The sequence below is a fragment of the Loxodonta africana genome, chromosome 1, assembly GCF_030014295.1.
Source record: "Loxodonta africana isolate mLoxAfr1 chromosome 1, mLoxAfr1.hap2, whole genome shotgun sequence".
Lineage (NCBI taxonomy): Eukaryota > Metazoa > Chordata > Mammalia > Proboscidea > Elephantidae > Loxodonta > Loxodonta africana.
In genome coordinates, this window is record NC_087342.1 from 97499010 (window position 1) to 97525534 (window position 26525).

General features: G+C 40.8%; 1 protein-coding gene across 3 annotated transcripts in view; it reads right to left on the minus strand.

Annotated features, from left to right (window-relative positions):
• Positions 1-12760: 12760 nt before the first annotated feature.
• The window catches only part of FKBP5 (FKBP prolyl isomerase 5), a 127592-nt gene continuing 113827 nt past the window's right edge, over positions 12761-26525 (minus strand). For all 3 annotated transcript variants that reach the window (XM_064285188.1, XM_064285192.1, XM_064285194.1), the window contains exon 11: positions 12761-25846. In XM_064285188.1, coding sequence (XP_064141258.1) covers positions 25739-25846 — 108 coding nt within the window. In that variant the 3' untranslated portion in view covers positions 12761-25738. The remainder of the gene's footprint in view (positions 25847-26525) is intronic.

Below are 26525 nucleotides of genomic sequence, written 5' to 3' on the forward strand. Positions count from 1 at the left end.
TGAATATGTTACAGAATACACAGGAAATAGAAAACTATGGGAAAACTATGAATTGCATCCTTTGATGTAATCATAGATTTTTAAACACATCATTTTACCTTGAGATAATTATCAAAGATATTAAAATAAATGTGTCATCTCAGATTCAGAATAAACTTTAGATAACAACCACTGCAACTAAAGTTTGGCATTCATAGCAAAAAGATGGAAACAACCTAAGTGCCCTTCAACATATGAATGGATAAACAAACCCTGGTACATACACACATACACACAATGGAATACCACTCAATGATACAATGATGAATCCGAAAAACATCTCACAATGTGGGTGAACCTGGAGGCATTATGCTGAGTGAAATAAGTCAATCACAAAAGGACAAATGCTATATAAGATCGCTGTTATAAAAACTCATGAAAAGGTTTACACAAAGAAAGAAACAATCTTTGATCTTCACAAGGGAGGGGATGAGGTGTGGAAGGAAAAATGCTAACTAGACCACAGGTAAGTGGTAACTTTGGTAAAGGGTAAGATAGTACACAATACTGGGGAAGTCAGCACGACATGACCAAAACCAAGTCATAGAAGCTTGATGGACACGTTGAAACTCCCTGAGGGACCAAGTTACTAGGCTGAGGACTGGGGACTAAAGTTCCAGGGGACATCTAGCTCAATTGGCATAACATAGCTTATAAAGAAAATGTTCCACATCCTACTTTGGTGAGTAGTGTCTCGGGTCTTAAAAGTTTGTGACTGGCCATCTAAGATACTTCATGGGTCCCACCCCATCTGGAGCAAGGGAGAATGAAGAAAATCAAAGACACTAGGGAAAGATTAATTCAAAGGACTAATGGACCACAGCTACCACAGCCTCCACCAGGCTGAGTCTAGCACAATTGGATGGTGTCCAGCTACCACAACCAACTACTCTGACAGGGATCACAGTAGATAGTCCCAGACAGAGCTGGAAAAAAATTGTAGAACAAAATTCAAAATCACAAAAAAAGACCAGACTTACTGGCCTGACAGAGACTGGAGAAATCCAGAGAGTATGGCCCCCAACACCCTTTTCAGTCAATACTGAAGTCACTCCTGAAGTTCACTCTTCGGTCAAAGATTAGACAGACCTATAAAAGAAACAATAGCACACATAGTTCAACCATGTAGACTAAATGGACACACCAGCCCCAAAGCAAAGACGAGAAGGCAGGAAGGGACAGGAAAACTGGATGAATGGAAATGAGGAACCGGAGGTCGAGAAGGGGAGAGTGTTGACACGTCACGAGGTTGGCAACCAATGTCACAAAACAATTGTGTATTAATTATTTAATAAGAAACTAATTTGCTCCGTAAACTTACCCCTAAAGCACAATGAAAATAAATAAGTAATAAAGTTATGCATTAATTCCTGTCTACAACGCTTCTGACAAGCAGTCTTTCTTTATGGGCCTTGATATTCTAGTGATAGGGGACTTAATATCCTGCAATAAAAACTGATTATACTTTGTTGAGAGATTCTTGAGTATTTTATTTTGTACTAAGAATTGTACTGAGAGCTTTTTATGCATCATATTTTTATTTAATTCTCACATCAGCCCAGTGAAATGAGTACCGTTATAATCCCTATAGGCAAAAAAGAATAAAATGATAGAGATTAAACAATTTTTGCAAGGATTCAAGGCTAACAAATTGTACATTCCAGGTTCAATTAAGTTATATGTGATTCCAAACCCAGTGAGCTCAGTCATTGTATCATACTACCTCACATTCAATGTCTGAAGACAATGGTGTCTTTTACATTAAAAGTATTTTTATCACTTTAGTTCATGAATTTGAGTAGTCAGTAAGACTATTCCTTTTAATGAATGGCAGCATCTTATATAATTTAGGGCAGCTTCTTTATAGTAATTCTAGTTTCTTCAAAAGATCCCCCTTGTCGCTATCATTACTCTTCTCTGGAAACGGGCAAAATTTGAACTTATGTAATGATGTCCATATTCTCTTTGTTATTAAAGATTAACAGTGACCTCAAAATTCTTAAATCCAACCTATTCTCAGTCATTATTTCAGATTTCTTACCATAATGTAGTACAATACTCCAGATGCAGGCTGACCATCTCAGAATAGAAAGAGTGTCTCACTTTGGAAAAATATATTCCTGTTAAGGTAGAAGGTTCAAAATTTCTTGGAAAGATTGTGTATAAGTCACTATTGTCCCCGTATTCGAGAAGAAACTATGTCCCTGGACCGCAATGATAAATCAGGATTGTTGGCAAGGGTGTAATTGCAACTAGGAAGATATTACATCATTTCACAAGCAGAAAATTAAAATTTGTGCTAATTGTAACATGTGACAATCTGGGAAAACAAAGATAAAGTTTACCCTAGTGGAAAGAAAAGTAATTCTATATCAAGAACATGCTGAAGTACAGTTAAAGAGAACTCTAACAAAATTTGTTCATATAAATTAGACATACATTTCACAAACCATTTAAATTCATTTTGAAAATGATACATTAGACTGTTAGTTTGTTAATTGATGGGAAATTTGCAGGAAAATTCCAACACCTTTAGGAACAAACAGGTGAAATCAGAAGTATAAACTTTCTATTGAAAACAGGCAGGTTGAATTCTGTAGTGCTAGAATTTCTGAGTTCAGTTAGTTGTCACAGAATGGGACTCACTTTTAGTAAGCCACTGAAAACCCTTTTGGAGCACAGGTCTAGTGTGACACATATGGGATCGGCTCAACAGCAGGTGGGTTTTTTAGACAATCCAAGCAACCAGCATCTAGAAGACTTTTTGTACTGATACTTGAATGATGAAATGAGGAGTATGGAATATCATTCAGGATATGATTCTGGGGCTGATTAATCTCTGGCCACTAGTCAGTCCATTCTTTGTTTCTAGGAAGGAATAGTTATTCATTTCCACAGAGCAGAAGTTGTTGTTGGAGCCACACGGGACAGCAGCAGTGAACAGTAATTCAGTGAAAAGAGTTTTGCGGAAGGAATTGTATCTCTTTTGTGTATTTCTGAATCTAATACCCTCACACAGAAAAATATTCTTGATATCTATTTCTCATATATTTTAATCATTTACCATTTTAACTGAGAACCCACCATAAGTGTATCGACATAATACAATCTACTTGGGGATATTCAATCTACAAAAAGTTTATTAAGTGCTTCCTATGAGCAAAGGACTCTTCTAACATGAGGACACAAAGATACATAGGGTTTCGATCCTGCTGTTTAGGAAACTAGAGCCCACAGTAAACACAGATGTACGCAGTTAATACAAAACAATGTGGCAAGATCTACAACGTAAGCATCTAAAAAATACAATCAAAACACAAATTGAAGTCATTCATTTTAAAGACAGAACAAAATGGTTAATTTTAGTGATGAACTTATATTTATAACAAAAAGGAAACATTTGTATACTGTGAGTTCCCAGAGGAAGTAAGACTTAGAGGAAGAGGTTATGTTTCAGGTTGATAAGAGACCAGCTGGGAAAACAACAATAATGAAAAACACGTTAAGGTCTGGAGGGTACGGTCTGGAGGTGGTAGATAGAGAGGAGTCTTGTTTGACTGGCACTGGAATTTCTTGTTAAATAGTAGTAGGGGATCGGAATGGATATGCAGAGTTGCACTATACTTGTAAAAAAAAAAAAAAAAAAATTTCGGAATGGATATGCAGAGTTGCACTATACTCGTAAAAAAAAAAAAAAATTTTTTTTATACTAGTAAAGGCATTGAAAAATTGGCAAAAAAGTTACAGCTAGAAAGATGAGAATGGCAACTGAAAACGATATTAACTAGGGAAACTTCTAGCAACCCAAGGTTATTTGTGAGGGGTTGGGCATAAAGATTAGTGGGGTGACAATGGGAATGGAAGGTGGGTATTTACTATGCATAATTTAGATTCCCAGATGTGCCTTTGAAACTGGTATTTGATGAATAAGGGCAGAGCATGAGGTATTTAAAAGAAATACATTTTCTTTCCTTTTGAAGGTAGCAAGCAGAGGCTCTGTCCTCATATCAGCGCTGGACTTTTTCTTTTTTTCTAGGTGAATCACTTCGGAGGAAAAAGAGAGAGAGCTTTACTGGAAATCCCCAACCCTTTTCAGATAACTATTTTCTTTTTGCTGTAACCAATGAGGATAAAGAGTGAGGTAGCATCACTTGTCTCCAGCAGATACATATGCTCAGAAGGTCTTATTTGAAGCCTTGGGAAGAAGGTGGGGGAGGGCATGATGACTAAGTTAGATGAGGAAGAAAGGGACTGAATTTAGACTTGGTTAGGTGGTTAACTTGTAAACCACACTCTGCAGAGTGAAGCAAAGTGTGGAAGGAGGTTTGGAGGAGCTAGGCATCTAGACCGATGAGACATGATGTCTGACTTTGCATGCCTCTATGGGAATTCCCTGGCTACGATTAAAAGTACAAATAAAAAGCTATGTTAGTCTTATAAGCAAAGAGATGGAGACTGTGAAAGAGATGTATTACCCCAGCTCTGGTTGTCATGGGACAAACTAAGGGGAAATCAAAAAATGAATTATCCCTATTCTCTGCCAGGCTTTGAGTTATGCACTTCCAGATACTTTATTTTATTGAATTCTCATTAGAGCTTTGCAATGGGCATATTGTATCACTATGTTTTCAGTTAACTGATACATCCCCAGGGCCTTGAAATATGCTAATAACTTTGTAGTAGCCAATAAATACTGATAACAAAGGACTGATTGAGAAGTTAAATATTTTATATTTTTAACACTTTGTGATAAAATACAACAAACACAGAAAAAATATGAAGCATGAATGTACTACTTAATCAATTATTATCATGCCAACATCCACAGAACCACCACCCAGATCAAGAGACAGAGCAGTGGGACAACACCCCAGAAGCCCTTCACGTGCTCCTTCCTATCCCTTCACGTGCTCCTTCCTATCCACACTCCTCTGCCTCCTCCGCCCGCCCCGAGATAACCCGCCGCCATCCAGACTTGTATAGCAATTACTTCCTTGCTTTTCTGTGTAACTTTACAACCTAATATTCATCTCTTAACATGATTAATGACATTACGTGAAATGAATCATACAGTATGTTCTCTTTTATGATCTAATTGTTTTCAGTTGAGCAGCCAGGAAAGGATGGTCTTGTCAATAAATGCTGCTGGATTAGTGGGATATCTTTATTGGAAAAAAAAGGAATTTTAACAATTATCTGACATGGTACACAAAAATAATTCCCTGTATATCTCTATATAAAAAATTATATAAAACTTCTAAAAGATTACATTAGGGAATATCTTCATGTCCCTGAAGTAGAAAAAGAGTCTTAAAATAAGATCCAAAATTAATTAATCATAAATAAAAAAATTAATAATTATCCAGTGGTCACAGGTATAATATATTTAAATCAGGACACTGAGAAATGACCAGGAAAGACCAGTGAGTGCCACGTGGTGTACTCGGAGCTCCAGATGAGAACCTAAAATGACTGTGTAATGCTGATGCTAGGAGCCTCTCACCTGCCTGGGCTCCAATATTTGTGATTAGGAAAAAGAGAAAAAAGACGACAGAGGAATGCCCCCTCAGATATTTTGGAAATCGCAGAAAGGAAAGGGGCAGGTAAATCTGAGGAACATCAGCACAGACGTTGATGATTTTTTTTTTTTTTTTAATTAAAGTTGAAGAAAAGGATACTCAGAAGGCTCAAGGAATATTTCTGTGATTGACAATTAAGTAAGTTCAGTATTTTCTAGCATACAGTTCCCAGTCAAAATTTTTGGTCACTAAACTATTCCCTTCCATAAATTAAGCAGGTTCCACCCTTATTTGATTTTGAAATCAGTTGGTAGAAGGCTTCCTTAGGAAGCTGATAAACTGAAATATGCAAATGCAAAGTGGGGAGGGGAGAGTGGTGGCAGAGATTCACCTGCCTGATCATCACTTTCAAAGTCAGAAAAGGAAAATGTTCCTTAATGGTCATCTCACTTGCCTCTTGATGAAAAGATATCAATTAAACAGCACATTTTAACTGATTACCTACAAATGTCCAGCATTATAAGTCCTGTGTGGACTATAGAACCATGGTATATAACAAGTAAAATTTCAAAAGCAAACAGTTATTTGAACACCTCCTATGTTCAAAAGAATGTGCTAGGGCCTGGGAATACCAGGATGAAAATCTCAGAAAGATCAATACCTACTAGGAAAGAAAAAAACATGCATAAAACATAAAATCCATGAGTCAGAGAAGTTACATCCTTTGTGTACTCTTCTCTCCTCAGTTCCTAGAATAAAACCTGGTTCAGAGTAATTGTTAATAGTTGTTGACTTAATACGCAATATCCAGAGAGTAAATATAGACATGTATAAATTATATTACAATGAAAATACAAAAGGGTATTAATTTGAAAGTAACAAAATTTAGGAATATCAGAGAAGAGAGAATCCCATATAGGTGGGCATATTTAGAGGAAACTAGAAAATGTAGTTCATTTGCAGAAGTGAGACCTGAAGCAAAAAGGAAGGAAGATGATTCAGAAAATCATCGGGGGAAAAGGAACAGTCACGAACCACATAAGTAAGAGCAGTACTGGGTGGAGTCAGAAGAGGACGTGGATTAGGGAGAAGACCTATTGACCAGAGTGAACGTCCACATTAAAGAACGGAGAGGACCAGCTGTAGGAAAGGCCTTGGGTGCTGGGCAGAGCAGTTACTTCTCTACTGAATTGACATGTGCTAAAGGAAAGCAGCGATATGAACTGTTGGTAACCCAGCTGTCCCACAGTTACAGGAACAGCTTCAAGATTAGGGAGAGGACAGTAAGATTGGAAGGCTAGTAGTACTGAGCGTCTTGAGCCTTCCAAAAATTATGTGAGGTACTATTGGATAAGTAGTGAAAGAAAATGTGGAGCTTTTTAGAACTATCTCTTTTCTTCTTGCAGAGGTAGCCAAAGACTCTGTCCTTGAACACCATGTTGCCTCTCTATTCTGAGTTCTAGGCTCTGTCTTTCAGGATGAAGCAGACCAGTTTGCTGGACAAAGGCCTTTCTGGAAATCCTCATTACTTACCAGCTGCCTTCCTGTACAACCAAGGAGTAAAGTAACATCATTTGTCTCCAGCAAATAATTCTATAGCATTAGCACTAACATTAGTCTAGTTCCAAGCCCCTGTGAGAAAGTGGGGAAGCGGCAGATTATGAGTCACGTGGAGATGGTCAAATACCCGGAACTGTGGAAAGAAACAGGATGTGGCTATGTGGGTTGTCAAGAACTCTCCCCTTTCCAGTTTTTAAGCATGGCTTGGATGGTTGTTGAATGCTGGAATAAGGATGTTTGTTCCTTTTCAGGCGTCACTACAAAGCCTCTGACCAGAATTAAATGGAAAGAAAATTGCTATAACGCTGGTATCTCATTGCCGGCAGCAAATTAATCTCTGTGATGCAGATCAGAAGATTGAAGAAAGAAAGAGAAGACAGACAGACAGAGACTGATTGAGGGCCATCTCCCCACCTGCTGGTTATCACAGGAAAGTGCAGGGACAATGTTGGGAAATGAAATCAGTAGTTATAGGTCTTGCTTAGGCATTTTCCAATTATCTCCTTTAATCTTCATAAGAACTCTGCAAATAACATTTTACACCACTTTGGGAGGTGACAGTGGGAATATGGGAAATACATCCTAAGTTCCAAAAGAAAAAGTATTTACGCTTTTTGGGGAATATATATTGATTTAAATGTATTAGTGCTCCTCTTGTACCAAGTGTTCTTCAAGGTGCTGGCATTACACAAATTAATGGGGTCTCCAGATCTTGTGTCCTAAGAGTTCAGAGCCTACGTAAAACTGCTATAATCAGTGAGAGCGGGGATAGATTTGTTCATAAAGTACAATGGAAACACAAATTGGTGGGAACATTAGTTTTCAAAAGTGCGCAAATTTTAAAATGTTGTACCAGCCTATGAGTACATTAAAAATTAAAGATTGGAGTTCTCAGTGTGGTGAGAACACAAGATTTATGAAAAAGAGAAAGGGAGTATGCTTCAGATTGATTAAGGCAACAGAAGGGGCAAGGAATAATGAAATTACAGGCAGGGACAATGCATGGAGGATGAGGGCAGGAAGTGGTGATTACAGAGAAGTCCTGTCTGATGTGAGGGAAAGTCCTTCTTAAAAACTGGGAGGGGCATGCAGAGTGAAGCCATACCAACAAAGGCAAAAGAATTGGGTAGCTGGAGATAGAAAGGGAAATCAGCCAGGAAAATGTTTTCTTTGGTAGCCCGAGTATAGTTACAAACTAGGAAGTGACAGTTAGAATGGAGAGTTTGGATTTATGGGGCAATTTCACTATTCCCATAATTGCCCTAGGAAACGTCATTTGATAACAAAAGGACTGATGTGTCATTCCTTTTGGAAGGAATGCCTCATCTCTTTTCGGAAGCAGCACCCACAAGTTCAGTTCTCAAACCCCAAATCTTTCTCATCAGTCTCTGTCCAACTTAATTCCATTTTGGAATTAAGCTTTTTGCACTGAGGTATTTTAAGGAAGAAAAGCATTAATGGAAATCCCCATCCAGTCATTGACATTTCCTTCAACCAATGGGGATAGAGAATGAAGTAGCATCACTTGTCTCCAGCAGATGTACTACCAAGAAGGTCTGCTCCCACGGACATTTTCTTCAACCAATGGGGATAGAGAGTGAAGCAGCATCACTTGTTTCCAGCAGGTATATTTACTGAGACGGTTCGGTCCTAGGCGGTGGAGGAGGCGCGGGATGATTGATGTATGTTTGGTCAAGAGGAACATCTGACAACCTCCTTTCATGGAAGGAAACAAGATGTGGTTGTATGGAGAGCTAAGAGACCACACTTTGCAGTTGTGAAGCAGGTTAGGGAGTGAGGATCTAAGTATTTAGTGTTTGGGGTGAGAGTACCTGAAATTTTTCATGCATCTGTGGGAAGTCCCTGGTCAGTTTGCAAAGAACAAGAAATGGTTTTAACGCTGTACTCTCCCTGCTAGTGACGCACGAGCACCTGTGGTGGGAAGACAGACATTGTGAAGAAGTTCATGAGCCCACCTGCTGATTTTCCTAAGGCGACTTGAGAGAAAACCCTATTATCACGCACTGATTATCTTTCTCTCACCAAGCAGCGCTTCCAGATGTAGTATTTCATTTAATCGTCATAACGAACTTAAAGCTTTACCTCCTAGAACAGTTCTAGGCACTCAGCACATATTTGTCAAATTAATTAATAAATAGGTAGGAGACTAAGCAGTAGTGCTTTTAAGAGGCCCGAGGTAGTAATTATTAACATATTATTAGCATTAAAGTCCAGTTTTGCCTAAATCCAAAGTCCAGGAATTAAAAGTATTAGTTTATCTGAGATCAGCAGAGGGTCTAGAATAAAAGTTAAGTGAATTTTCATTCCATGAATTCCACACACTTCAGTTTACTATCTTCCCTTCCAACAACCCCCCAACACAAAGCAATATTTCACTTAATCAGACATACTCTGGATCTCAGTTAATGAACATAGTTACGTGGTAGAGTGGAAAGAGCATTGTGTTCAGAGTCGTGGGACACTTGCTCCATAGCTTGGTCAAATGATTTACTCTTTTGAGCTTCTCTTTCCTCATCACTAGAATGAAGGATACATTACATAATCGCTCACGTTACCACCCAGTTGAGTTCCTGGAACATAACTACTAATAAATATTTAATTTTCATTCCAATGTCATGGCTATTTCAGTAGCTGGAAATAGTTCTAGAAACGGAAAGAGAATGCTCTGAAAACCAACTTCAACAAAAAAAATAAAGATCTATTTTTTTAATTAGGCCAGAGAAAATTTATTCCTCAAAATGGCTGAAATAATATTAACTAATAAAAATAATAGTCCTTTTGGGATTCTTATTTAATCATTCCCTTAGAGGCAAGACGAGGACATTATTTGTTTAAGTCATTCTTGGAGTAATTGGAATTCAGGAGTTAAACCAGCACTCTTTGTCACTTAATGTAGAATTATGGGTGTAAAATGCAAGTCTCACAAATTAGACAAGAAACTTTGTAGCTTAGGTTTCATCATTATGTAGTCAACCAACATTCCAATCTACTCTCTGATTAATTGAACTATTGGTTAGTAGAATTATTGGTCGCCTTCTTGGTAACTCCATGTAAATACTTCTCTGAAAGTCTGGCATGGGTACTTGTGTTTCTATCACAGATGGATGACTTCAAAATATTCTAGACTCTCCAGTTCTTAGACAAGGGTGAAAAACTGGAAATCATGCTTTTATGTATGAACTAGGGGTTGGAAATATGGATCATACCACGTGTGAAACCAGAGATCGATTAATTGAATTATTTGAGTGTAACCGTAGCTCTCCCTAGAATATAGGGACGTCTGTCAAGGCAGAAGAGAAATGACCAAGTGGTCTACCATCTTCAGTGTTGGAAAGAAAATATCAGTTGCCATGTAATGGAGTTCTACTTTGTGACTTAAGACTCGACCCAGAATGAAACCGTTAAGGATTGGACAATGCCTTCTTAGAGGCTCTATCATGTATAACAAAGTATTTTGACTGCCAACAGTGCCTCACTGTTGTCAGAATCCAGGTTTCTCTATTAGACCATTGGAAGCTGGAGGAGTTCCAGGACTTCCAAAATCCAAGTCCAGAAAAAGTACAGTGGATCACATTCTTAACTGTTTTAAAAAATGAAAATTAAGATATATTTTCTTATTATATTAGTAAATCCTGCTCACTGAAGATGTAGACGTCTATAAATTTAGTAAAAAGACAAACTAATCTCTTTTTGCTCCATCTTAAAAAATGATTATGACCATTTCAGTGTATTTTTTTTAGTCTTTTTTCTAAAACAATACATCTGTTTTTTATAAAACAGCTTTATCACGTAGGAATGTTTTGATCTTGCACAGGTAGCTTAACACTATGTATTTTAAGTAATTTTACCCATGTCTTTATTGTACTTCTATAAATAATATTTTTAAGGGCTAAATAATTATCCATGAAAGTATGTACCATCATTTCATCTGCCATAATTTATTACTATAGTGGGGATCATTTTTTTTTATTAACTTTTATTAAGCTTCAAGTGAACGTTTACAAATCCAATCAGTCTGTCACGTATAAGTTTACATACATCTCACTCCCTACTCCCACTTGCTCTCCCCCTCTTGAGTCAGCCCTTTCAGTCTCTCCTTTCGTAACAATTTTGCCGGCTTCCCTCTCTCTCTATCCTCCCATCCCCCCTCCAGACAAGAGTTGCCAACACAATCTCTAGTGTCCACCTGATATAATTAGCTCACTCTTCATCAGCGTCTCTCTCCCACCCGCTGACCAGTCCCTTTCATGTCTGATGAGTTGTCTTCGGGGATGGTTCCTGTCCTGTGCCAACAGAAGGTCTGGGGACCATGGCCGCCGGGATTCCTCTAGTCTCAGTCAGACCATTAAGTTTGGTCTTTTTATGAGAATTTGGGGTCTGTATCCCACTGATCTCCTGCTCCCTCAGGGGTCCTCTGCTGTGCTCCCTGTCAGGGCAGTCATCGATTGTGGCCGGGCACCAACTAGTTCTTCTGGTCTCAGGATGATGTAGGTCTCTGGTTCATGTGGCCCTTTCTGTCTCTTGGGCTCTTAGTTGTCGTGTGGCCTTGGTGTTCTTCATTTTCCTTTGCTCCAGGTGGGTTGAGACCAATTGATGCATCTTAGATGGCCGCTTGTTAGCATTTAAGACCCCAGATGCCACATTTCAAAGTGGGATGCAGAATGATTTCATAATAGAATTATTTTGCCAATTGACTTAGAAGTCCCCGCAAACCATGTTCCCCAGACCCCCGCCCTTGCTCCGCTGACCTTTGAAGCATTCATTTTATCCCGGAAACTTCTTTGCTTTTGGTCCAGTCCAATTGAGCTGACCTTCCATGTATTGAGTGTTGTCTTTCCCTTCACCTAAAGCAGTTCTTATCTACTGATTAATCAATAAAAAACCCTCACCCACCCTCCCTCCCTCCCCCCCTCGTAACCACAAAAGTATGTGTTCTTCTCAGGTTTACTATTTCTTAAGATCTTATAATAGTGGTCTTATACAGAATTTGTCCTTTTGCCTCTAATTTCGCCAGCATAATGCCTTCCGGGTTCCTCCATGTTATGAAATGTTTCACAGATTCGTCACTGTTCTTTATCGATGCGTAGTATTCCATTGTGTGAATATACCACAATTTATTTACCCATTCATCCGTTGATGGACACCTTGGTTGCTTCCAACTTTTTGCTATTGTAAACAGAGCTGCAATAAACATGGGTATGCATATATCTGTTTGTGTGAAGGCTCTTGTTTCTCTAGGGTATATTCCTAGGAGTGGGATTTCTGGGTTGTATGGTAGTTCTATTTCTAACTGTTTAAGATAACGCCAGATAGATTTCCAAAGTGGTTGTACCATTTTACATTGGGGATCATTTTTTAATTAAACTTTTTATTTCAAGATAATTGCAAATTCACATGCAGCTCAAGAAATATTAGAGATCCTTGTACCCTTTATCTTGTTCTCCTAAATGGTAACATTTTACAAAACTAGAGAATAACAAATCACGTATTACACAAGCAGTCATTTCACAACCATCTATTTTAATGGAAGTCAGGCTAATGGGGCTATTCACAACCTCACTGTACTCCAAAATCCCATTATTTACAACTTGTATGATCTCCTGGACTCAGGGAGGAGGGGATTAGGTTGGGCAGAGCTAAGGGAAAGAACGTGATGTACTTAATTGACACGGTTACTTAAATCTGGGTTATATATTTCAATAAGTCTCTTGCCCAGACTTTGCTCCACTTAACAAAAACTCACCACTGCGCCATCTAGGGGTGCTGAAGTGAAACCTCCGAGAGCCTCTCAAAAAATCATAGGTATTCATTTCAGTGATGACTAATGTCTTTTTATTTTGAACCTCAACAATTAGACTAACCACCCCCCATCAATCTCCTGACGAGGGGTCAGAATTCACCTGAACTCCGGCCATGCCCTGAGTGTTGTGAAATGGAAGGAATGTCTTAATACAAGCCAACTTGATATATCCATACATATTGGAGACTGACGCTTCAAATACCGAGGCAGCCCAGACTCAAGGACATTATGGACCAGGGATATATTATCCTGCTCTTGCTTCTTCCATTCATTGACACTAGATAATACATGTTACTTATTATGGGGGTAGCCTGAGGAAGTAGAGCACAACTTTGAAGCTGTGAAGCATTGGATGAAAGAAGTATCAATTAATTTGGGATCCATGGGACAGATATTCATCATGGGGTTATGGATGATTTTTCCTCCTTTTTGCTTTTTATATATTTAAAATTTTTTCTTCAGTGAATAAGAACTACATATCTGATTTTTAAAGTGAATTTGTGGGGGAAACTGAAATCGCACCAATGTTGGTATCTTGCTGCTTTAAAAATTATCAGTACATGTTACTTTTTAAAATCTCACTGCAGCTGGATTTTGAAGATATACACCTCATGAATTTGATGGGTGCATTCTATGTTCCTTATTTAGATTTAGTAACAGCTTCTCCAAACGCCACATTCATTATTTTAGAGTTCGCCTCTACTTTATTCATTCAACAATCATTTGTTGAGCATGTAGACATAAGGAAATTGAAATTCAGCAATATGTAAAAATATAATCAAGGTCCTCAAGTTATTATACTCAAGTGGAAGGACAGACATAAACAAATTGTAGTACAGTATAGTAAGTGTTGGAGGTCAGAAGAGACTCTGAAACCTGCTGCTGAACACAGAGTACCTAAAGCAAATAGAAGAAATGATGAAGTAAAAAGAGCTGAACAGAAGATTTCAAAGGGCGGCTAGAGAAGACAAAGTAAAGTATTATAATGAGATGTGCAAAGACCTGGAGTTAGAAAACCAAAAGGGAAGAACAAGCTTGGCATTTCTCAAGTAGAAAGAACTAAAGAAAAAATTCAAGTCTCCAGCTGCAATACTGAAGGATTCTATGGGCAAAAAACTGAATGACACAGGATGCATCAAAAGAAGATGGGGCGGGGGGAAGATGGAAGGAATATACAGAGTCACTGTACCAAAAAGAATTGGTCGACATTCAGACATTTCAGGAGGTAACATATGATCAAGAACCGACGGTACTAAAGGAAGAAGTCCAAGCTGCACTGAAAAAAAAAAAAATGCACTGTAAAAAAACAAAGCTTCAAGAAGTGACAGAATACCAATCGAGATGTTTCAACAAACGGATGCAGCACTTGAAGCGCTTACTTGTCTATGCCAAGAAATTTGGAAGATAGCTACCTGGCCAACTGGCTGGAAGTGATTCATATTTGTGCCCATTTCAAAGAAAGGTGATACAATAGGATGCAGAAATTGTCCAACAACATCATTAATATCACACACAAGTAAAATTTTGCTGAAGGTAACACAGAAGCATTTGCAGCAGTACATCTACAGGACTCAGGCCCGATTCAGAAGGGGACGTAGAACGAGGAATATCACTGCTGATGTCAGCTGGATCCTGGCTGAAAGCAGAGAATACCAGAAAGATGTTTGACTGTGTTTTATTGACTCTACAAAGGCATTCGACTGCGTAGATCATAACAAATTATGGATAACACTGCAAATAATAGAAATTCCAGAACACTTAATTGTGCTCGTGAGAAACCTGTACATAGACCAAGAGGCAGTTGTTTGCAGAACAAGGGGATTCTGTGTGGTTTAAAATCAGGAAAGGTGTGCTTCAGGGTTGTATCTTTTCACCATACTAATTAGATCTGTATGCTGAAAAAATAATTCGAGATGCTGGACTATATGAAAAAGAACAGGGCATCAGGATTGGAGAAAGACTCAATAGCAACTTACGATATGCAGACGCACAACCTTGCTTGCTGAAAAGGAAGAGGACTTGAAGCACTTACTGATGAAGATCAAAGACCACAACCTTCAGTATGGATTACACCTCCACATAAAAGAAAAAAAAAAAATCCTCACAACTGAACCAAGAAGCAACATCATGATAAATGGAGAAAAAGATTGAAGTTGTCAAGGATTTCATTTTACTTGGATCCACAATCAACGGCCATGGAAGCAGCAGTCAAGAAATCAAAAGATGCATTGCAGTAGGTAAATCTGCTGCAAAGGACCTCTTTAAAGTGTTAAAAAGCAAAGACGTCACTTTGAGGACTACAGGGCACCTGACCCAAGCCATGGTGTTTTCAATCTCCCAAATGCACACAAAAGCTGGACAATGAATAAGCAAGACTGAAGAAGAATTAATGCATTTGAATGTGGTGTTGGCGAGGAATATTGACTATACATACCATGGACTGCCAGGAAGATGAACAAACCTGTCTTAGAAGAAGTACGGCCAAAATGCTCCTCAGAAGCCAGGATGGCAAGACTTTGTGTCATGTACTTTGAACATGTTATCAAGGGGGAAAAGCCCCTGTAGAAGGACATCATGCTTGGTAAAGGAGAGGGCCAGTGACAAGGAGGACCCTCAATGAACTGGATTGACACAGCGACTGCAACAATGGGCTCAAACACAGCAACAGTTGTGAGGATGGCGAAAGACCGGGCAGTGTTCTGTTCTGTTGTACATAGGGTCACTATGAGTTAGAACCGACTCGATGTCACCTAACAACAACAACAAGAAATTAGTAACAGCAGTTAAAATGAATAAAACACATATGTCAATTTGAACATGAAAAAACATAATGTTGAATGAAAACGGCAACTTGCAAAAGGATAACACTTTTTCAAGCAGGTTTTTAACTGTAAGCAACAGAAAATTCTTCTGATTTATGAAGAAAAAGGATTGACTGGAGGTATACTGGGTAGTTCACAGAACCACCAGGAGAGCTGACGGATGGAGAAACCAGTTGCTGCTGACTCAGTTCCTACTTATGGTGACCCCATGTGTGTCAGAGTGGAACTGTGCTCCATCGGGTTTCCAGGGGCTGATTTTTTGGAAGTAGATCACCAGGCCTTTCTTCCAAGGTGCCTCCGGGTGGACTTGAACCACCAGCCTCTCAGTTAGTAGCTGAGCACATTAACCATTTGCACCACCCAGGGACGCCAAAGAACAAAGCGCCGAGACTAAACCCTGGGACTGCAGTCAAACCCCAGGTCCCACCACCGTCACTGTTGGATTTAGACAGTAAAAGCTGCCTCTGGAACTATTTCCTGTGCTACCTGGAAATTATCTATTCCACAACTGCTCTGCCTCTGGGTGACCCCTGCTTCTCTGCAGCACTTGTGCAGGATTCCACCTTAGGGGTTTTTATGAGGTGTCCATGAGTCCATTTTCAACTCATAGCAACTCCATGTGACCAAGTATAACTGCCCCATTGGGTTTTCCAGGCTGTAATCTCTATGAGAGCAGGCCAACAGGTCTTTTCTCCCGTGGAGCCCCTGGGTGGGTTCAAAATGCCAACCTTTTGGTTAGCAGCTGAGCACTTAACCGTTTGCTCCACCAGGGCTCGTTACACTAGGGGTAGTGGGTCTGATTGGCAGAGCCTAGGTCACATGCTATTCCTTGGCTGCAAGAGTGGAGCTGGCCTTTTAGCTTCTCTAGTGTTCTCTGCCTCCTACATACAAGGCAGACTCACACGCTCAGCAGCCAAAAGAATGACAGATGACTGTATAACTATCATGCATGTAAAACACCCAAAGCAATAGACCAGATTGTTTGCGGATTCACGCACGAGCAGTAAAAGTGCAAAATCGTTCATGGGAATGACACCCACCAGCTCCTCCGATGAGGGGTGGGTGGGGGAAAAGACGTGGGACTTGCTTCAGTTGTATCTGTAACATTTTATTTCTTAAAAATAAACCCTCCTAAGCAAAGATAGCAAAAATGTGACCATGTTTAATCTTGGTGATGGGTACATGGGCATCATTATTTTCTCTACTCATCTGTACGTTAGAAATATTCCCTAATTTTTTTTTTTTTCAAAATCACTTCAATAAATCAAAGTATGTGTCAGTTAACTCAGATCTCTGCAGGTGTCTCCTTATGTAACTGCTGAAATGTAAATGGATCCTGTGCAGCCAGCAAAGTATGAAAGCTTTGCTTGATCAAATAACGCCCGCCTATCTTTTGAGTGTTTTCCAGTGCTCCCGTGCAGGCTCCCTCTCCGCCTGCTGAAAGTTGGCGGGGTGCTCGGCTGAAATTGGGAGCCTGAATAACGCTCAGGGAAGGAGTGACTCATTTCATTATTGAAATGCTGAGTTCTTTCAATATGCCTCCCAAGAAGTTACCTGGTTTGGAAAAGCAGAGCCAAAAACTGAAGGAACAAAAATCTTAAAAAAAAAAAAAAAAAAAGGGCAATATTTTGTTTAAAAAAAAAAAAATCCACTTTTGTTCAGACAACTGACTCTACTGTGGCCAGTAAAAGTAAATGAGTGCATCTTTCTATCTATAATTTTTAGTAATAGGAAATCAAGTTCTCACTGCTCCCTCTATCAAATAAACATTGAACAAACATTTGAAGGCTATGGGTTTGATAAGGCACCACATTGTTAGCCTGCCAGGGTTACCATGTGTCTGTTTGGCCCTGAGCATAGTTCCTGGCATATGGTGTTGTTACCTTAATAAATAATCCTACTAAACCTGTTGCCATCGAGTCGATTCTGACTCGGAGCGACCCTATAGGACAGAGTAAAACTATCCCATACGGTTTCCAAGGAGCGCCTGCTGGATTCGAACTGCCAACCTTTGGGTTAGCAGCCATAGGTCTTAACCACTATATCACCAAGGTTTCCTAATACATATCAGCTATTACTATTTTACAGGTGAGGAAACCGAGGTCTTATGAAGGAGGGAGTGACTTGGCCAAAATCACTTCCTGTCAACACAGAGTTGGAACCTCATCCAGTGTTCCTGCCACTGCATCAGAGGCCTGTAGGCAATACTTTTGGGTTCCTCAAATTGAGGACCCTCTGAGGGACAGCCATGTTGGAGCTGGGACCAGGAGATCACATCACAGAGGTGAGTAGCACCATCTACAGGAAGTCTGGTCTTGGCCATCAACTAGCCGACTCAGGGTGCCCCAGAGTCAAGACTCACAGCCCAGAAGTGGCATGGCTTGTTTATTTAATATCATGTTTGGTAACAACTAAAGGGTGCAGAGCCTCACTGTACACTCATATTCACAACTCACTCTGTCAACAAGACATAGCTGGGTTCAGAGAAAGCTTAGAAACCCATATAGTGACTTACACCATGAGTGACTTTGTGTATATGTGAGAGAGAGAGAAAGAGAAGAGGAAGAACAGAGCAGCTTTCTGTGCAGAGCATGTTGGCAGCCAGGCGTGTGGTGCTTCCCAGGGATAGTCAGGAAATGACACCCCTCTGAGGGGCTTAGTTCTAGCTCTAATTAAGACATATGAAAAACATGTTTCCCTGAAACCCAATGCTGTGCAGTAAACATTAGGCCTGGAGTGCCTGTCCTGTTGCTTTGAAAATAAAGGAAGCTTCTGGGTCTTTTGCAGCTGCAGTCCAGTGGGCAAATACCTGAAAAATGGACCTAAGGGCATAGTTGCTCACTGTTCCCCAGACTTCTGCCTGGAGTACCTTGTAAAAGTGAGGGCCTGCTCTGAGGAGGAGATTAAGATTCTGCCCCCAGGAGAAGCCACTCAGGCTGAGCCCAGCACCAGAGGGCCCAGTGGAGCCCAGGGTGGGCCTGGGGGTATTTCGTATCAGAGCATTTTTTACAGCCCAGACCCCAGGAAAGGAGCATGAAGGGGAACAGTGGCCGGCTGGAGAGGGGACTGTGGAAGGTCACATGCCAAATAAGGGTCTGATAAGAGCTGTGGGTGGGCCCCGGCTTGACCAGCCCCCAGCAAGACAGACTGAGCAGGGAAGCAGAAGCGGCAGCATGGAGCTGTCTGCTGTGTTCCCCAGGTTTTGTAGGTATCAGTAGCAGATGCTCTGCAGGGGCAAGCCATCTGCGTGCCTCATTTCTCACTTGTCAGTGAGCTGCGTAAGTGCAAGCGACCGTGGCCTTCACCTCTGTGTCCCTGGCATGTGGAACAGTGCCTAGTTTGCAACCAAAAAAAAAAAAGTTGCCATGGAGTCAATTCCGACTCATAGCCACCCTGTAGGACAGAGCAGAACTGCCCCACAGAGTTTCCAAGGAGTGCCTGGTCAATCCGAACTGCCTACCTTTTGGTTAGCAGCCATAGCCCTTAACCACTACACCACCAGGGTTTCCTAGTTTGCAACAGTGGCCATAAATGTTTGGGGTCTACCTGGCTGGCTGACCAGGGCACCAGGGCCAGGAGTATGGTTCTAGAAACACTTGTAAGGAAAAATCTCTTCACATTTGATCTGTTTAGGCTGATGAACTCTTTAGTTTTGTGACCTAGAAATAGATTTAGGATCATTGTGGCCCTAAGATCATGAACTTTGCAGTTATGGCCCCTCCAAAAGTCAAGTTGTTGCTGGTTCATCACCTGGAAAGAAATTGAAGACACAAAAGCATGTTGCAGGGATAGCTGGAGGACTGTGTGGTTCTGGCCTCCACATCTCAAAAAAAGTCAGTCACAAGGATGTAGACGGGCCACTGAGGTTGAGATGAGAGGCTGCTTTACGAGAAAGCTCAAGAGCCCTCATTTATTATCTACTTTGGAAACCCTGGTGGTGTAGTGTTGAGATCTGTTGCTAACCAAAAGGTCGGCAGTTGAAATCCATCAGGTGCTCCTTGGAAACCCTATGGGGTAGTCAGAGTCACCGTGAATTGGAACAGACTCAACAACAATGGGTTTGGTTTTTCTTTTCTTCGTTTACTATGTTCTAGGTCCTGGGGATGGTGAGGAGTAAAGGAATGAAGGAGTTCCTATGCCTTTCAGTGGGGGGATGGGAGCACATGATTTTAGAAACCACTCTAAGTGTTCAGGCTGTAGGAAGACTGGTATCAACAGAGACCTACAGTACACACGTGGGCTTAAGTTTTTGGACTGTGGAAAAAGATCCGGAGTCTTCAGTATGGAAACATGGTTATGCAGATTTGATACAAAGTCATAGATAACTTAATAGGTAGGACTAGAGTGACTAGAATTAATCATCATATCCTCAAATACTGCTATGGGGTGAACTGTGTCCCCCAAGAATGCCAACTTAGCTAGGCCATGATTCCTAGTGTTGTGTGATTAGCCACCATTTTGTCATCTGATATGATTTTCCTGTGTTGTAAATCCTGCCTCTATGATGTTAAGGAGGCAGGATTACAGGCAGTTACGTTAATGAGGCAGGATTCAATCTAAAGATCAGGTTGTGTCTAAAGTCAATCTCTTCTGAGACATAAAAGAGAATCTAGCAGAGACAGGGGGACCTCGTACCACCAAGAAAGCAATGCCCAGAGCAGAGCACATCCTTTGGACCCAGGGTTCCTGCACTGAGAAGTTCCTAGACCAAGAAAAGATTGATGATAAGGACCTTCTTCCAGAGCCAACAGAGAGAGAAAGCTTTCCCCTGGAGCTGACTCCCTGAATTTGAACATCTAGCCTACTAGAGTGTGAGAGAATAAATTTCTCTTTATTAAAGCCATCCACTTGTGGTAATTCTGTTATAGCCCCAGCAGTAGATAACTAAGACACTAACCATTAACTTCCTGTTCTCACTTTCCCTCTTTGGTCAGAAACTTTAAGGAGATAACTGCAGGCCAAATCGTAACGCTGACAGCAAGGTGAAGAATCCCTGGTGACACAATGGTTAAGCACTCAGCTGCTAAGCAAAAGAAATGTCAGCGGTTCAAACCCACCCGCTGCCCTGCAGGAGAAAAGACCTGGAGATCTGCTCCTGTAAAGATTTACAGCCTTGAAAACATTTGCTGCAGTTCTACTCTGTCCTATAGAGTCGCTGTGAATCTGAGTTGACTTGACAGCACACATCACAGCAAGGCGTTACCTTATGAAAACTCATTATCCCAAAGAAGACACAGGTTGGAAGTATTTAACATGTCAGGAAAGGCTTAGAGACTATGGCCTATGTTGTCAGCTAAGCCAAATTGGAAATATGTGCCCCAGAATTCCTTCGGAAGGTGGAAATGCAGCAGCCACCTTCTTTTTGTATTTGGAAGGTGAGTGGAAAGAGGACTTAAGTGCCTGGCATCTAGCGAGTACTCAGCAAATGGAAGCTGTGACCAGTTTTCATCTGCTGCTGCAGGGCATTGTCCTCTGCATTGTCTGCAGCAGCTCATACCTATCCTACCCTTGTCGATGCCTGGCTGGTGGGCACAGATCACTAAGGATTTCACTACTTGCCCTTGAGCTTATGTTAGGAAAAAAGTGGCATCCCTTCAGGCATGGGTATCCAAGTGTGTGCTCAAACTGGCAGAGTGCAGAGGAAAACCTTTTCTTTTTTCTTGCTCTAATCAGGATTCCACGGTGATGGGTGGTGAGGAGTTATAAAGGACCTGAAAAGACAAGAACCCCAAACACAGAAGTTTCTTTACCCAGCACATGCTTTAAAAAACAAATCCACTACCTGTCCTTATTACACTTGGGTGAATTTCCCACATTAGCTCGATTCCAAAGTAGAATAAGAGGCCTGTGGCTCTGCTGTCATTTCAATTCTACCAAATGCTTGGAGATTTTAAGGAACTACCAACATCTCAATCCGTATGTCAAGAGAATCATGCCTCAGACTAGGAAAAAACAAAAATGAAAAACTATGTTGGAATTGTGTATGGGCTCGGGACACTGGATGACCATGGGCTGGCTGCCTCCCCTTCCTGGGTCCCCTCACTTGCGGCTGACACAGAACCCCTGCATTCTGGGCTGTGCTGGAGTTGTCCCATCAGGAGGCAGAAGTCAGCTGCAACAGGAGGCTGTCAAAGGCCTTGGGAGTTACTTTCAGTGACACCCTTTCTTGTAATGCATTATTAGGGTCACACATGTAGATTATGCACAATTACAGGTCAACAGAAAATTATGCAAGTAGCAGTGTCAGGATGACAGTGTCTTCTTTTCATATGTCCCTCCTACCTCCCACAGAAATCCTCTGTCAGACATGTAAGAGCAGAAATCTGAAGAGTAACACTGAAGGTCCCAGAAGCTTTTTCCAACCATTAGAGGATGCCCTTATATGCACACTTGTCAGTCACTGCTATTCAAATGCCTAAGCAGCCAGGAGATAGAAAAAAGGTCCAGCTAGGTAGGGGAGTTCAGAGTTTTGGGATTTTGACAAACCAGCTCAAGTTCAACGCATTTTGTCACCAGTGGTGGTGACAGTATCCCAGGGTTGGGTTAGGGTTAGGGTTCCAAAGCACCACACCAAAGAAGGGAGTTCAAAGTGCTGCCAGAAAAACAAAAAAACAAAACAAAAAATCAAAAACAAGCCCAAGAAGCACAGGCAAAGCTCTTGGCAGTGCTCCTTGTTCTTGAACGGGGTGCAGGCTGCCTCTGGATTACTGACATCACGAATTGACAGCTAGAAAATTTTCCCTTGCTCATCCTCCAGGTCCCTTGTATAACCACTATGTGTTTAGAAAAAATATGCAAATAAAGGAAATTATTTCATTGCCAAATAATTTAAGGAGGGAAGAGTTTAATTCAAATGCAGAGATGAAGCAACGAACTCTGAGACCAAAGGGGGCTTTGAACCTGTGTCAACCAGTCTGTAAGGCCTCAGTGGTAAAACAAAAAGGAAAACCAGACCTGCTGCCTTCTAGTCGATTCCAACTCATAGCAAGCTTATAGGACAGCGTAGAACTGTCCCATAGGGTTTCCAATGAGCAGCTGGTAGATTCGAACTGCCAATCTTTTGGTTAGCAGCCAAACTCTTAACCACTGCACCACCAGGGGTCCTTCCTCTTTTTTGGTTAGGCCCTGGTAAAGGAGTTTCCCTTGAGCACTATTTGAAAATGGTTACTTCTTTCCCCTCCCACTTGTGAAAGGCCCGCACCCTCCCAGCACCTCACACCTTGCCTTTGCAGTGTCAATTAGGATTGAAGGGTAGGAGGCATCATCTCCTTAGGCCTTCAGAGTCTATACCAGTGAGTATCTGATGAAATATGCTACTTAAGAAAGGACACTTAACATAGAACATTGCCTCAAATATGCTTATTTATATGCTAATTCACATATTTACTAAAGGGCACACACAGAAAAAAACTGAACCTACCTTAAAATCAGTTTAAAAGGTAGAGTTATCCACCAGCTAATAAAAAAAACAAAATCTTATTTTCCCAATTATTTGGTTCATTTTAACAAAGATGCATAATTCCCCTGCCTCTACCCCAATACTGATTTCAGGTTGTATATTAAAGAGCATGAAAATATTGTCTCTTTCCAATTTTTCTGATGTCTCATTTCTTCAACTTTGCCCCACCACAGCTTTCCAACCAAAACAACTTTCCCTGAAGGCTATTTAAGCAAAACAAAGAACAATGGGAAATCACCTTTTTTTTTCCAATTTATTTAGGGGACACAAAAAAGTACATCTAAATGATGGTTTAAAAAACAAAAGAATTTGTTTTTAATTCATCATATGCTGACTCCTCACTCTGTGTGCAGTCTAAAAAGACGGTTCAAAGGTATCAGCGATTTCTCCACAAACTGTTTTAAGATTATTGAATTTGATACAAGAATATGTGAACTTGCTTTTTCTTGAGTGGTGATGGGCACATCTTAATCACCTGCTGAGAGCCACTCACACACTTTCTCTCCCAACTCCCTCCCTCCTCCACAGTCTTACCCAGGCCCCTCTTCTGACCCATAACACACACTTGGGAGACAGCTAGCTGCGATACTCTGATTTTTGGAATAGTATTTTTATCTGTTACCTGCCAAAAGCTAACCGGCCTTTTGGGGATCAAATCTCACTCTTGGCCTCCTTGGAATCATGCTCTAGTCAACAGAGCTACAAATATCAAACAGTTAAGAAAATAAGCAAAATCAATTTTTGCTTTTCATATTTCCTAGGTAAGATTGGGACTTTATAAGAAATATTTCACAAAAGAGACAAAAGCATAAATTGGAAACTAGAGGGGTTTTAGTTACAATGAAAGGAAAAAACTCACAACTTAATTCCATTTGTTCATGGAGAAAAAAACTGGTATAAAAGGAAACAACTTCATCTTTAGGTTTTAAGGTGTGTCCTAACCTAACAATGAAAGCGTTTGGTTAAAACCACCATAAAAATAAAAAAATAATCTAAAACATAACTGCCAGTGTTCCTTTAAGGTTTAGAAAACTGAGATGTCCCAGGTTTAAGTGAACCGTTCCATGGGTTACCAAATGCAGTCCCATGAGCATTTCTTAGGCTGTGGAAACGGAAAGCCATGCTCAATCTCATTTACCCGTAAGGACTAAAATTCAGCTACACGTACATATTTAAGACTTGCCCTAATTCAATGCCCAAGTACTGGAGATTTGGGTTAGATGTACCTGCATGGGAAACTGTTTTCCATCCTTCTTTCCACAACTTACACCAGAACAAAGAAGCTATCAGCGCAGGGGCAAAAGCAACTGCGTGTCAAACCTGCAAGTAAAACCCTTAATGTAGAAGAGGAACTACTTTTTTCCCCGGCCCCACAGATTCTGTTTTTAAAAATTAAACTACTTAGTAAGAAGTCAATGTTTTTGGCATGATATAGGAGTGTAAATGAAGTTCCATAAACCAGTATATATATGTCTATGTGCCAGTAATTTAAAAAAGAAGACAAAAAAGCTGCATCAATCCTAAATGGATATGTAAATAAATCCACTCCAGGTCTCAGACATTATAAGAACAAGTCTGAAGTTCTTAATAACAAAAATTAGAATGGAAACAAGAAACTCAACAGTAGCAATGCAAGCAGGCAGGACTGTACTCATTATTTAAAAGGAATAGAGAAGGGGGGAAAGCACAATTCTAATTGCTACTTTCACATTTCAGCAACTCAGAACCTCATACAAAACAGGGAAAGCCAATCCAGAAACACCCGTCTGCTCACTACCATTGCAGAAGTGCTTTGGGAATGACAGAATTCCTCCCCGAGGGACAAGCGGGGCCCGGTAGAAACCCACTTCACAAGGAGGCTGTGCTGACGAGGGGGGTTAGGAGGAGGTTAAGGCAGCCAGCGAGTGGCCTCTGCAGTTCTGGCTTCCAAGTCTGTGACGCTACTGTGTACCTGAGGGGAGATCGGACCCTCTACTGTGGATTCTGTTGGTTAAAAATGCAACAGGTTGCATTTGTAGCACTTCACTCATTTAAAAAACAAAGCCTCACCCCCCTTCCCCCACCCCACCCAACTATAGGAAAGGAGAAATTCATTGAGCATTTTTTTTTTTTTTTTCAGGTTTCGGCAGTGCTATTAAAGTTCAATCAAATGCAATCAAATGTAAAACACAACAGACAGCCCCAACTTATGATTATCTCGAGGGACCCTGAACTGGATACTGAAAGTTGACATAAACTGAAATGAGCCGGACTTGGTCTGTTGGTTCACTCTCTCCACACCAACAGTCATTTCCATGTTTTGCGCCACCTAGAGTGGTCCCATGCCACCCCTCGATGAGTGCACTGGGCAGCAGCAGGGTGGTTGTTTTGGGGAAGCTACTGGTTTTGCCATTTGCTTCCAGAATCACATAGACTATAACAAACTTTACATTAAACACTGCTTAGTCCTGAGTTGGGTGAAAGCCTATTGAGGAGGGGGCTGAGTTCATTAGGCCTCTCTTCCCTCCTTAGCGTGGGGTCATACACGGCCTTCAGGTTTCTCTTCTTCCATCACTTGACCTTCTGTTCCTTTTTCATCGGTGACTCCTTCTAAAGTTTTCTTGCCCATTGCTTTACTGGCTTCTTCCTGAAGATGGAATAAGAAATTGAGAGGGTTAAAGATGAAAGAAGTGAGATGTTCAATTAACTTCTGGCTCCTCCAAACTGTTTATCAAGTACAAGAGAGTGCATTAAAAAATAAAATAAAAACACAAGAGAGTGCATTACAATAACTTTATCTAGGTTTGTCCATTTGGGTAAGCCAGGGCTGTGCTCCCAATAGTGACAGGAGCTTTCACTTTTCCCTAGTTAAAATGACTGTCTTGCTGCTGTTTAACAGTCAAGTCCACGTGACAAAGGGGGTTGGGGAGTTGAGGAAGCACTCAGGACCAGGCTACAACCATGCCGCAAGGGGAGGCTGACCTCTCTCTACGCAGACCTTTCCTATCACATTTGCCAGGCTGGCCCCAAAACCTCAAGGCAGAGGGCATGATGATGGGGCTTCCATATAATAGACCATTTCCTGGGAAAATCAGAAGTCTCAACAAGGAGGTATTAGTTTGGGGGGTGGGGGTGGTGTATGAAATGCATTTATGATTTTTTAAAATGACAAAAGCTTTAGTACTTCTTTAGGGACTTTATTTTCTTCACCTCTCGCATGGACATGCCAAGGCCTCACAAGTATGTGCCCTTGATGAGTGGAAACAGCTGTATTAAACCTCTGAATCCAAACCGGCTTCATATCACAAGTCATTTTCCCTGTTCTG